The 13,298-nt window shown below is 48.5% G+C and overlaps 5 protein-coding genes across 5 annotated transcripts; 1 reads left to right on the top strand and 4 right to left on the bottom strand.

Annotated features, from left to right (window-relative positions):
• Nucleotides 1–1,936: 1,936 nt before the first annotated feature.
• Nucleotides 1,937–3,053, bottom strand: NUS1 (Dehydrodolichyl diphosphate synthase complex subunit NUS1; the record flags this gene model as incomplete). Its single annotated transcript, XM_014690912.1, has 3 exons — nucleotides 1,937–2,415; nucleotides 2,487–2,895; nucleotides 2,958–3,053. 3 exons carry the CDS (start codon nucleotides 3,051–3,053, stop codon nucleotides 1,937–1,939), a joined length of 984 nt encoding a protein of 327 aa, XP_014546398.1.
• A 640-nt stretch (nucleotides 3,054–3,693) lies between these two features.
• SEC10 (Exocyst complex component SEC10) lies at nucleotides 3,694–6,310 on the top strand (the record flags this gene model as incomplete). Its single annotated transcript, XM_014690913.1, has 2 exons — nucleotides 3,694–3,889; nucleotides 3,963–6,310. 2 exons carry the CDS (start codon nucleotides 3,694–3,696, stop codon nucleotides 6,308–6,310), a joined length of 2,544 nt encoding a protein of 847 aa, XP_014546399.1.
• Nucleotides 6,311–6,584: 274 nt separating this feature from the next.
• Nucleotides 6,585–7,978, bottom strand: Dus4l (tRNA-dihydrouridine(20a/20b) synthase [NAD(P)+]-like; the record flags this gene model as incomplete). Its single annotated transcript, XM_014690914.1, has 5 exons — nucleotides 6,585–7,158; nucleotides 7,242–7,566; nucleotides 7,632–7,734; nucleotides 7,796–7,874; nucleotides 7,935–7,978. 5 exons carry the CDS (start codon nucleotides 7,976–7,978, stop codon nucleotides 6,585–6,587), a joined length of 1,125 nt encoding a protein of 374 aa, XP_014546400.1.
• A 422-nt stretch (nucleotides 7,979–8,400) lies between these two features.
• On the bottom strand, nucleotides 8,401–10,688 carry G6M90_00g099460 (uncharacterized protein; the record flags this gene model as incomplete). The annotated part of the gene is made up of 2 exons (XM_014690915.1): nucleotides 8,401–9,868; nucleotides 9,934–10,688. 2 exons carry the CDS (start codon nucleotides 10,686–10,688, stop codon nucleotides 8,401–8,403), a joined length of 2,223 nt encoding a protein of 740 aa, XP_014546401.1.
• Nucleotides 10,689–11,657: 969 nt separating this feature from the next.
• fahd2 (Fumarylacetoacetate hydrolase domain-containing protein 2) lies at nucleotides 11,658–12,804 on the bottom strand (the record flags this gene model as incomplete). Its single annotated transcript, XM_014690916.2, has 4 exons — nucleotides 11,658–11,700; nucleotides 11,765–11,854; nucleotides 11,917–12,017; nucleotides 12,070–12,804. The coding sequence occupies 4 exons, from the start codon at nucleotides 12,802–12,804 to the stop codon at nucleotides 11,658–11,660; spliced, it is 969 nt and encodes a 322-aa protein (XP_014546402.2).
• Between the last annotated feature and the right edge of the window lie 494 nt (nucleotides 12,805–13,298).

Raw genomic sequence — 13,298 nt, 5'->3', positions numbered from 1 at the left:
ATTATAAAAATAATTAATAAAAAATAGCTTTATATTATAGTTTTTCTTTTTATTATAAAAGGTATATAATTTTATAAAATTAAAAAATATTAATTAATTTATAATTAGTTTACTTTATAATTAAATAAAATTATATATATAATATAAGTATTATATAAGTATAAAATCTAAAATAATATTAGGTTATATTAGGTTAAAAATAATAAAAAACTAAAAAAATAAATTATTTATATATATATTATAATATATTAAATATACTAGTATAATTAATATCACGCTATAATTACTAGCTAAAATTATTTTATAATAGCTTTAGCTATTATTATTATAAAGGTAAATTAACTTTATACTTATAATTTATATTAAGTTATATTAAAAACCTAAAATACTTATATATATAATATATTTATATAGTTTACTTTTACTTATATTTTAAGTTAATTTTTTTTTATTTAAGTTATTTACTTTTTTTATTATTAAAATCCTATTATAATAATATAATTAATTATAAGTTATTACTTTTATATATATATATTTCTTATAAGTACTTATTAATATTTATTATAATTATTTATAAATTATTATATATAAAATATATACTTATTAATATAAGCTTTTATAAAATAAAATTAATTAAATTAACTTATTAATAATAATATAAGTAAAAGTACTAAGCTACTTAATATAAAGCCTAATATAAATAAATTATTTATTATAATTTTTAAGTGTTAAAAGCTAATAAAACTTAAAAAATAATATAATTAATATTAAATTAAAAGCTTTTTATAATAAAAAAAATAATTATTATAAAACTAAAAATATTAAAAGTAAAACTATTTAATAAATTTATATTAATAGTTTTACTTTTTTTAAAAAAGGTATAATTAATTATAAGTTATTACCCTTATATATATATATTTTTTATAAGTATTATAACTACTTACTAATATTTATTATAGCTATTTATAAATAATAATAATAAAATAATTAAGTATAATAAAAAGCTTAATATAAATAAATTACTTATTATAATCTTTAAAAATTAAAACTAATAAAGCTTAATAAATAATATAATTATTAATAAATTAAAAGCTTTTTATAATAAAAAAAATACTTATTTTAAAATTAAAAATCTTAATTTTATAAAAATTAAAAATCTTAATTTTATAAAAATTAAAAAAATTATAAAAATAATTTAAAATTTAAAAAAAAAGCTTTTAAAAATAATAAATTAAAATATAATATTAAAAAAATTATAAAATTAGCTATAAAATTAGCTATAAAAAAAGCTAATAAAGCTAATAAAACTAAGGCTAAAAAGGCTAAAAAAGCTAAAAAAGCTTATAAAGCTAAAACTATTAAATAAATTTATATTAGTAGTTTTACCTCTTTTAGAGGGAAATAAAGTAATAAAAATATTTTTATAATAAATATAAGAAAATTAGTATTTTAAGCTAAGCTATTAATTTTTTATTAACTAATTAAAGCCTAAAAAATACTTTTATTATATATCGTATTAATAAATATATAAAGCGGGAAGCTGCACACAGCTTATTGCTTGCCAACGTGCCGTAAACTCTACTCGGCTACTATTTTCATCCCGCTTTCCCTAAAAAGGGGGCCATATCTAGCCTGCTAGCTGTGAACAACTTCCACACAGTCTAATGGACCAAGTCCGGAACGTAAGAAATCTTGGTTTACTAGATTACCACATACATGATCGCACGACACGAGCAAGATAGGTATATCCTGAATGAAGCAATTATTCATAAGAAAGATGGAACTCTCAAGGCGAATGCTGACTCTTTAAAAGCTATTTATATAATAGGTTGAGATATTTATCAAATAGAGGCCACATGGTTCCCTCACAGGAAGCAAAATATCCCTCGTGGTACATATGTTGCCCAAAAGTTTGATTTCATGTGCCATGCTTTTCTCATTTGCCGTTGCGCATTTGCGCCTTGGCAAACTTCCGGAGAGCCTTCAAAAACACCTGATATCCAAATCCCTCGTTATCCTGGAGGCAGAAAATTTCCGTCAAACGAATCTGCCAGGGTGGGTAGCCAGACAGCTCCACGTTGGGGCTGAACAGAATGAGAAGATCTGGCTCAGGCATGATTCCCTCGGAGAGTTCTGCATCCACCAGTTCCATAGAGATGTCTCGTGGCGAAATCTTGCCTCTCTGCGACATTTCCGCCAAGGTCCGAGTGAGGTCGACGATGGACTCCCTACCGTCTTGGGCAGAGATGAGGTGCAACTTCAAGTGGCCGTGTTTGTCACCAGCTAGTGCTGGAGATGAGTAGGCGTCCTTGTGTGGAGAGGTGAGCAAGAGGCTCGGATGTTGTCCAGCGAAGTAGAAGGTGAACTTTTGCATGACGGCTTCGTAAACTCGGGGCATGTGCTTCTTCAGAATGCCTGTTTTACACGCATTAGACACAGAAATCTACCCAAATATTGATATAGCCAATTTAGAAGGCAATACTCACCTGTCTTCTCGTAAATGGAGAGCATGGGAATCTCGGCGCTGGCGCACCAAGCTGCCAGCTCAGCAGTCTCCTCAATTAGACGATCAAGGTCAGCTTTAGGTCTCTGGTTTTCCTCGGCCTTCAGAATGGCGCTCAGATGGTTAGGCTTTCGGCCTAGACCGATTATATCCCGTCGAATGTATTCCGGGGTTCCGTGATGGTAGTACAATACGGAAGAGACTTGGTAGCTGACAATATGGATGGCCTGGCGAATGCGGATGTATAGGGAAAAGAGGCCGTGCATAATGGCAAACACAAGCGCATAGAGCTGAGTTTTTAGAAATCGCCGAACACCAAGCCGTGACCGACGCTGTGATTGGGCTTTCGAGGCTGCAACGGTGGGAATCTCGTTTGGGTTGGGAAGATTTGCCTGAATGTGTTATCAGCAACCTGACTGAAGAAGACATCTATCTTGAGCGCTGGATATCCTACCCTTATGATCCTCTCCCTCTCCTTGTCGCTGAGAAACTTGTGGTCCGACGCATTATCAGCTCTGTAGGCCGCGCGGTCGCGGGCAGACATGGGCATTGCGAAGTTATTGCGGCCCGTTAGCCGGAAGTGAAGTATTAGTCAAAGAAGAAAAAGGTATCGATTCGAAAGAAGAGGCGTCGTCGGGTACGTTGTCGCTATGAATGAGCACTCCAAATTAGAAGCACACAACAGAAAAAAAAAGACCAAAGAAGAAGAAAAAAACAAAGAAGAAAAGCCACAGGTCAGTCGTAACAGGTGGGCTGGCTAATAAACGAAGTGGCGAAGACGTGGCAGCATGGTGATGACGGTGGTGGGAAAGAGATGGAGCGAGACGGCGGCGAGAAATGTTGGTGTTTCCTCCGTGTCTGAATTACGTCGCTAGACTTGGCAATGCGCATGTGCTTCGTGGTTCGGCTGTGGCGCAGTCACACTTGCAGGCCATAGGCGGGGCTGAGAGTGGCTCAGAACCCCTACGCAGTGTTACGCATGGACCGGGGCCGTTCAAGGCACGTCGCAACGTTGAACCAGCTCGACAAGGCGAAGCCCTCAACAGCGGACCTCGATGCATCGACGACATCCTCCCAGCCTTCGCAGACACCCGACGACAAACCGCGTCTGCACACAGATGCTTTGATATCCCACAGCCACTACACACATGTAGCCTGTCAGCCGGCCTTTGCAATCCCGCTCTCCAACCATGGAGCGGTCCAGTTCGGGCCCAAAGAGCCTCTTTCCCAAGGGCCCGAGCTTCACCTTGGACAACTTCTCCAACAAGGACTTCATCGTTCGGGACTTTGTCGACAGTCTAGCGGATAGTGCTGTTCCTGCCAATCGCCGCTCAGGACCTGCAGCGGCAGCATTTGACCCTAAGCCGTTAATTCGGACCTTCGAGAGTATAGCCAGCCTGTCCCAAACCCGCCTCGATGCTTCTCCCCCAAGCACCACTGACCAGTACTTTGTCAACAGATGCCCTATCGCAACTGGCATTGCTCGGTGATGAGCTCCAAGAGAAGGAGTCCGAAATCCTGTCTCAAGTACGTCGCGCAGAGATACAGCATGACCAGACTCTCGATACCCTCGGTCGCACGCTCGACCAAAGCATGAGCTCATTCGAGGCACTCGATGGATCGTTGGGCCAGAACAGCGCCAGCAATGCTCCGGAAGCCGGCGGCCGGACCGACGGTGGAGGTAACATAGCTGTTCAAATAGGAGAGAAGCTAGAGGAGCTTGATCGCAAACGACGCCGAGCACAAGACACCATGTTCCTGATCCAGTGCTGGACCGAGCTTAGCGAGTCCGGACTGCTATCCTCCTTGGAAGATATTCGACTTCATGGCGGGTCCGAGAATAAAATTAGGTGCGCCGTCATCGCGCGGCAGTTGATGAGAATGAGCCAGCAGCTTGACCCGTTGTCGTGGACTTCTTCCAACAGCCAGCGAAATAGCTCGACGCCGAGTGGCCAGAATGGCGAAACCAAATCACATAATACGCGCGAGATTCTCGAAAAGTTCTGCGAGTCCTTGGAACAGGACCTTTTAGAACAATTTAACAACAGCTACAGACACCAGAACTTTGATGACATGATGGAATGCTCCAAGGTCTTGCATGACTTTAATGGTGGCGCTAGTGTGATTGCCGTCTTCGTCAATCAACATCAGTTCTTTATTGATCGAGACCAGCTGAATGATGAGGCTATTGCCGATGGAGAGACGTGGGAAGTTCTGGCGGACCCTGACTCAGACCCTCCTGGCGTCGATCCGGGGTTGCAGTCTCTCGTCGACGAGGTCAAAATTGTCATGCAGGAAGAATCATTCATCATCAAGAGAGCATTTCCATACTATGAGACAGTCCTCATCAAGTTCATCCAACGAGTATTTCAGCAGTCCATTCAGCAGAGACTCGAAAAGGTTCTCGGCAAGGCGGAGACCGTGTCCACTCTGGCCTTTTTGAGATCATTACACTCTTCAAGAAGCTACATTAGCTCGTTGGTGGAGGACTTGAAAAGCCATGGTCTCACAGAGCACCCCGACGCATGCTCGGGGCAGATTGCCCAGACGCTGGATCAGCAGATGGATGAGCTATTCATTCCGTACTTGGTGGGAAGCTCTTACATCGAACGAGAGCGAAAGAGCCTCGAGGAAATGTACAGCTCGTTGCTATTCAAATTCAACATGTACCATTCGCGAAGAAAGAGAGCACCGCAGGGTTTCATGGCATCATTAGCGCAGCAAGGCACCCAGTTCATGGCCACGGCCAAGGACGCCTATCTGGAACGATTAGAATCTTCAGATCTCACACCGACACAGAAGCGAATCATGCTGCGAGTCGCTGGTATTAAGGATAAAGAGAACAAGAATGAAATCGAGGTCTCGGAGGAAGACGGTGCGCTGAGCGTCAGCAATGCGAAGCGTATGCTAAAGTGGCTCGCGGAAAGTGTCCAGCGAACCTTGGAGCTCGGATCCCAAGCCGAAACACCCAGGGATGTCAACGCCCTCCTGCAGCTTTTGCTCACCAACATGGGTCAGCTCTATATCCAGACGGCACTGGAGGCCGCAGACGGGCAAGCTGCCTTGGTGGAAAACTCCAAGACGGAGCCCGACCTGACCTTCTTGCCCACTATCCGTCCAGCAGTCACCATCTCCGCCATCATGGACAGGTTCATCACCGTCGTTCTCATCCGCCTAGCCGAGTCCAACACCACGGTAAGGAAGAGCATGGAAGCCCAACGCAACATGGCCATCGACGCCATCGAGAAGAAAACCAACACCGTCATGAAAACGTCCATCGACGTCATCACCAACTATGTCACCAAATCGCTCAGCTCCCAGAAGAAGCAAGACTTTCGCCCCAAAGGCGCCGAGCTCGAATTTCTCCAAACGCCTACGTGTCTCAACATTTGCAAATTCCTCGGCCGCTCCTCCAAAGAAGCCAGCCTCGCTATTGACGGGCTCAACGCCGAAAAGTACTATAGCGAGCTCGCGCTCTCGATTCACGAACTCCTCTTTGACCATTTCAAGAAGTTCCAGGTCAATGCTACGGGGGGGCTGATGGTCACGCAGGACATTGCAAAGTACGTCTCCGTGATGCGGGACTGGTCCCTTTCCAAGGATGTTGCGGTCATGGTTGAGCTTCTTACGGAGATTGGGTCACTCTTCATCGTGGGTCCGGAAGCATTGAGGGAGAAGGCGAGGGCGCTGGCGCCGGGCCAGAGCGGCGGGAGGGGGAAGCTGTGCAAGGGCGACTTCAGGGCATTTGTGCAGAAAAGGGACGACTCGGGGTCGGTTGGGATACAGAGCATATTAGCAGGGCTATGAGGGGGACCCTGGGAGTGTATTCATAGGCGTTGAGTATCTGGCGTTGCACGACCTGAGGCTGGGCAAAAGACACTCGTTGCCTCCCACTGCGGTAGTTATGAGGAATGTGTCACGATGGTCAAGGTTACATCCATCTATGTGTGAAGGTCTATGTCATTCAGTCGTGTGCTACCGTCTATTCCCATGTGCCTTCCAAAAGAGCAAAAAAAAAAGTGCATTAATCATCAGTGATCACCTTCTACATTGCTCGTCATGACGTGGATTCACGCCCGGCTCATAAATCCCTGCGCATCCCCTTTCTGCCCGTGTGCTCCTCCACCTTTGCATCCAGGAAATCTACCAAATCAAGCATGCTCCCGCAGGCGTTGAGCTCAGCCCTCTCCCTCTTGTTCAGCAGGGCCCTCTTGTCCGGGCCCATCCCGGGCGCCGTCATCTCCTGCACATGATGCAGCGCCAGCTTGAACGGCAGCGGCGCCCTCGCCACCCTGCACATGAGCGTCTCGACGGCCTCCCACGGGCACGCGGCGTGGCCGGCAAACAGGGCCGGGTTGGCGAGCAGGCCCCGCGCCGACATGAAGCCCGACAGGTGAGTCGTGCTCGGGCGAGGCGTCGACGGGTCCGGGTCCGGGGGCCTCGTGCTGCGGATAGGAAGGGCGGACAGGTCGAACACGTCGCCGGACAGGAGGAGCGGCAGCGTGGCCGCGTACCTCTGCGTGAGCATCTCGAGGGCCTCGGCGAAGATGGGCGTCGTGGACGGCGTGTGCCGCGTCCGCGGGTGGATGGTGACCCAGTCGACGTTGCGGAACTGCGGGTGTCCGATGACGGCGTCGAGGAAATCAACCGTTTTCCTTCAAGTGTGTTTTTCTCCCGCGTTAGCCTGGCCTGGCCGTTGTTGAAGGAGCATGTTAGATTTGGGGGGGGAGCGCAATACCTCAGGTCGTCGTGGACGCGGATCTTGACGCTGACGCTGCGGCCGCGCGCGCTCTCCATGTCGCTCTCCTTGGCGACGGCCCATCCGTCCTGGCGCAGGCGCTGCCTCGTCTCCGTCACCATGTCGCGCACGAGGGCTCTCTGGTCCATGAGCGCGGCGCCGAGGGTTTCCGCGCACGCCCATGACTGCGGGCATCCGCAGTTGAGGTCGACGCCCGACACGAATGGCGCGGCGAGCGACGATGCGCGTGCCAGCTCGAGGGGGGTGTTGGCGCCGAATTGGAGAATCGTGGGCGGTTGCGCCGCCGTGGTCGATATCGTGAGGTCTATCCGGGGGGGTCAGGTATACATGATATGAGTGGGACGGAAAGTAAAAGGGGGAGGACCGTACCGCTGTCGCGAGCAAATTCACTGCGGTTGAATTCCTTGGCCAGAATCATGGGCGTCCAGCAGAGATCCGTGCCGTATTGGTGAACCGTTTGTCTGAAGGCGAGCTGTGCTGGGGTCAGCGTACTCGTGCCGGTTCTGCGAACAAGTGGCGAGTGTGGGCTGTACCTTGCTGTAGCGCACCATTGGCGCACAGGCATAGATGAATTTGTCTTGTTTCCTTGCTGCGTCGAATATTTTGAGAGGACTACACTGCGGATTAGTTGTCGGTTTTGTGGACAAGGGCCGTGGTTGAAGGTGAACTCACTGCGGCGTTGGGCCAGGGGACAGTGAGTCCCCTGTGACGGCCATGGCGGAGCTTCTGGTCTATGTATTCTGTCTGGATTGTATCGCGGTTTCAAGGGAAATGAGGAGAAATGAGTGTTGGGGCCAGGTCCATGTATTCGTGGTGAGAGACGTGGTTGTGTCATGAGTTGAAGTCCGCTCCGTAACGTCGGGTTTTTTGGATGCGCCAAAGCGGGACCGGCTGGTGTATGACTTATTATATGGCTCGCGCCACCCATTGAGTGAAGGAGGGCGGGATGCAACCTCGTTTAAGGGACGGTTTGATGTTTGCGTCTTGATGATTCTTTCGTCTATCCTTGAATTTGCGTTTTATACATTGCAAAATGCCAAATGTCACACCAACGCGCCGCCATGCAATAGATAGAAAGACCACCATGGTTCACTTTACCCAACTCAAGATGCAGGCTCAAATCATAATCATGTCCTCATCATGTCAAATTCTCTGGCTCCGGGTCTTTCTGTGGCTCTCCTTCGCTCGCAAACAGACTGTCCGCGTCGCCCTCCATCTCTGAAACCTCCCAGCCGCCCAACAACGTCTCTCTCTCGCAGACAACCTCACGAAACCATTTCTTCTCAGCCACCATCTTCCTCGTCAATTGCGTCTCCCGCTCGTCATACATATCCCTCAGCCTTTCTGACTGGCTATACATGACCTCTTCCTTCATGATCCGCTCATCCTCTAATTTCGCCTTGTAGACCCCAATCTGCTGGTCCCTCCACCTCTGCCACGCCCCATGTCCTTTGTCCATCTTCCTCCTAAGCGGGATCATGGACTGTTCAATCTCCGCCTCAGCATTGACTTTGCCGCTCCAGAAATCCTGCAGTTGCTCGAGATACGTTTGCTCGAGTTTGCGTTCGTGCGCGAGGCGCGCGGCGTACTCGCTCTTAAAGCTGTTCTCTCTTGTTGACATCTTTTGCGAAATCTTTTGCGCAAGTTCAATTCGTTCCATTTCGTGACGCGCCGCGAGATTGAGTTTCATGGCATCTGCTTCGTGGAGGAGCATGGCGGCACAGTCTTCTTGATACGACTCCAGCATGGCTTGTTGGAGTTCGTGGAGTTCGTTGAGTCGAAGACGCAGTTGTCGGAATTTCGATTCGACTTCTTTGCGGCGAAAGCTTTCCAGACGGAGTCGTTCTTTTATTTGCTGCTGCCACCGTTCTTCTTCCAGCCGCGCCTGTTCGAGGCGTTCGAGCTCAGCGCGAGCGGCTTCTTCGCGCTCGAATTCTTCGATTTGCGCCAGGATGGCGCGGAGTTCCTCTGCTTCAGCCTGTTCCCTGACACGTCTTTGCTCGCGCCGAGCGTCGGCTGCCTCTTTGAGAGTATGAAGCTGCTGCATTGTGCAGTGACATGTTCTCCAGCGCAGGCCACAGACATAGCAGAATTCAGTGCCGCATCGGCACGTCATGTGTTGGCATGCTTCTCCGTGCTCGACGAGTGCGTGGCAGTTGAAGCAGCGTTTCCAGCCTTCCTCTTCAGCCAGAATGTTTGTGAGGTTCATGTCGTAGTCTTGAGGGCAGTCTTCGTTGCCGTGCGATGGGCCACGGCAGATGGTGCAGGTTAAATGGCCGCGTTCGCATTTCCCCTGGCGTTTGTTGAGTCTGATGTTCTTGGGTCGGATCCAGATACCGCACTCGGGCTGGCTGCAATACACACGCTCGCTCATGGGCAATTCCCACTCTGACGCCCGTACTTGGAATGTCTTCTTCAAGTCGTCGGGTATGTGTTTGAGAACTAGTCGGAAGGGTATCTGGTTCAGGCAGCATTTCGGCGGCCACTGTTGCTCATTTTGCGTGGCCGCTGTGACGAGTCGGACGAAGCAGTCTTTACAGTAGCTGTGGCATTGGACCCTGACCGCATCCTTAACAGGTATATCATCGAGGCAAGATACGCATTCTCTAATTCCAGTTAGCACGCTTACCTCCCTCCCTTGGCAGACACATGGCAGGAAGGCTTTACTAACACCTCTGGTTCTGGTGGCTGGGGAAGCTCAGCATTCTGAATAAACCCGGACTTCCTCAATGCCATGAGCGCCTCCTGCGTCTTGGAATCCGTATTCGAGAGATCAACTTTACTCAGTCTCGCTTCCAACTTCTGCCTTAGCGCCTCCCTTGCACCACCCATCGCACTGCTCTCACCCGTTTCCGGCGTTCTGTGAAACAGCCTCCGGATAGCAAATCTTCTCCGGCCCGCATCCTTGACAACAGTCACCTCGGTCGCTTTCCCGGCCGACTTGACAGACACGGTGTTAAAACAAGCCAAAGCCAAATTTGCACCGTTTAGAATCGTCGTAGGTGAGGCATCAGGTTCTATCGGTTTCTCTGGCGGTATGATGATGGGCAAATAAGGTTTAGGGGGGTTACCGTTCTTGCGAGCCTCCTCCTGAGCGGCTTGATGGCGTTCATCTTCAAGCTGCTTTTGGTGGTCTTCTCGGACGACCCGGGCTTTGACATTGTCTATGGAGGTGTTTATGATGTCTTGGAGGATGAGGGAAGTGAAGTTTGGTGCCTTGCGAAGCACACCGGGTGGTTCGTATTTGTGCCAGTCAATGTCGCCAAGGTCAATGTCCGACATGTTGTCTGTTGACCATGGGCAGGCGTGGTCTTTGTCTCGCCATTCATCTTGCAGTATTTGAATCGTTTCGAAGGGATTGTGGTATAGTTCTGCGAGATCCTCGTCTATAAAGGACCCCGGCATGGGGCGTTGAGTGATGTCCATGATGTCAGAGTGCTTAGGCCGCATAGACAGGTCCTTTGTGCCAGGATCCTGTACATACACGGCACAACGTATAAACAGAAACGAGCAGTCTCAAACGTTTCAATGGGTCGGCCCTTTCCCGTTTCTTGAAAGTGAACAGTTATCACTATTCAATAAAAAGGTGCTGGCAGCGAGTTCGGAGCGTGTTTTTCGTGCAATATTGAACCTTTACGCAGCGATGGACCGCCTCCAAGGCTCTTAACTTGTCTGGCATCTTCCATCCTACCACCCAGTGCCTCTCCTAGCAGCCAGCGTGAGGCTGCATGTCGGAGAGCCCCAGCCCATCCCTGGACCGCCGTCGCGCTGGTGCTCCCGTCATAACTCGTCTCAGCAAGGCTTCTTAGGTACCGGAGTCAGCTCATGCACGTTGCCCGCCCAAGTCTGGAAATCCGTATGGAGGGTTGGATGCACGTGGAAGCCACCACCTGGTTGAAGTGGACGTCGCGGGCGGATATGTGTAACGTGCAGGAGGAGGTGCACATGTGGGGTCTTGACATGGCAGAGCTGAACGCCAGGGCTGAACGAACACCTAGCGCCCCTCTGAGCCACCACCGATCCCGCAGGTTTAGGCGCCTGGCCTCTCGGTGAATCTTGTTGGCTGTCTGGTTCAGGCTCTCGAGCTGTTTCCCACACATCACATGTGCATGCTTCTAGCATGGATCGGGCGCTGCGCTGCGTGCCTAGGCCTCGAAAATAGAACATTTGAACCCAGAGGCGCCACATACGACAGGCCAAGCTATGCCATCTTGGTTTTTGGGCGCCTGGCCGCATGCATTGCATGGCGGGAGTGAATCTGGAGGTATGGAACCCGTCAGGATATGTATAGTAACGGAATGAGGCAACAGTATCCACGTGGGCAAATTGTACAAAGTGCGCAGCTGGTTATGTGGTGGGATCCGGAATTGTAGGCATTTATGTCTATAACTGAATCTACAGCTTTGCCTCCAACCTTGCAAAGTCAACCGTGTTTGTGCTTTGCATCATGCCATGTTTAGCGAATGCGTTTTTGTTGCCGTTGTTGGTCGGAGAGCACTTACCAGGTTCCAACTTGTTCCAGACCAACTTCAACAACATCCCCATCTTTGAGCCAAACCTGAGGACTCCTGCCCATCCCGACACCCGCGGGCCTGTTCCGAGTCAGATAAGGATTTCTTTCAATGGCACCTCGGTTCGATCCAAAGCTACTCACGTTCCTGTGAAAATGATGTCCCCCGGCAGAAGTGTCACGCCACGACTCAGTAAGGAGACGGTCTTCCTTACTCCAAAAATCAAATCCGCAGTTGATCCATTCTGAAAGCAATTAGCAGCTTCCATCACGCCAAGTCACTTAGAATGTACACACCTGAAGGGTTTCACCATTGACCTTGGTCCAAATCTTCAACTGGTGAGGATCCTTTATCACGTCAGTGGTAACAATACCTGGGCCATAAGGAGCCCAGCCGTCGAATCCCTTGCCGTGCGACCACTGGCCTCCTCCTCGCTTGATCTGCCAATCTCGATGTGATACGTCGTTGCCTACGGAGTACCCAAGAACATAATCAAGAGCCTCTGATTCGGAAACGTCGGTAGCTCTCTTTCCGATTACTATGACCAACTCGCACTCGTAATCCAAGCCAGTGCCCTCCTGGGCCACATGTGGAACGGGAATCGGATCAGATGGGCCTGAGAGCGATGTAGCAGGCTTATAGAAAAGAATTGGGTATTGGGGCTGAGGCATTTTTGTCTCTTTGGCGTGGTCGGCATAGTTTAAGCCAAGACATCGGACTGTCTTGACGTGGGCGGGATCCAAGGGTGGTAGCAAAAGGCGGACGTCAGCCACTTGGTCTGTGACTTGATGCTGTCCAAATATATCACCGGTAACAACCCGAGCTCGCTTGGTTTTCGCGATGTCCGTAACCCCGTTTGGGAGTATAGCATCACCATAGTACGTGTGGCCATCTCTGGCGAGGAAGCGAACAAGACGCTGTTGAGCAAAGAGTGTCAGAACCTCGGGAAGCGATGTCGGCGCAGCCAGCAGCGACCATGTGCAGCTTGCAACGAGAGGAGGGTGGTCTACACTTACTGAGAAGGCAGGCATGGTCAATTTTCGAAAACGCAACTACAAGGTCTGGTTGGTGTGTGTCGGTGTTTGGTAGGCAATTGGTTGATATTTGAAAGTACTGATGTTCCGGGGTAGATGGATTATAAATGGTGACTTGGTTCAGAACCACGTCGGGAAAGCAGTGTGTGCGAAATGGTACAATCGGCCGCGGAACTCCAACCACCAATCTTTAGAAAGGTAATACACTTATCAGCTAAATATCCCGTCGGCTTTGAACTGCAATCATCCCACCGAAAGACCGGAGCCGTTTACATCGCCAGCCGCACGTCGTCGTTGTTTTGTACTAGTAGTTGCTATCGGGATCCGCCGGGAAATGGCGTCGAGTCGAGCATGGAGGCTTCGGGAGTCGCTACTCCATCCGAAGGACGGTACGTACCTCTAAATCGCGAGCTTCCCATTGGCTAGATGCTCTCAAGTTGTTCATTGCCTGCTGGGAGCTCCAAAGAGCTCGGCATTGTGAATTTCTCTCC

Source organism: Metarhizium brunneum, chromosome 6, assembly GCF_013426205.1.
Source record: "Metarhizium brunneum chromosome 6, complete sequence".
NCBI classification, from domain to species: Eukaryota; Fungi; Ascomycota; class Sordariomycetes; order Hypocreales; family Clavicipitaceae; genus Metarhizium; species Metarhizium brunneum.
Note: the sequence above shows the minus strand (reverse complement) of the source record. Positions and strands in the feature narration are given on the sequence as shown.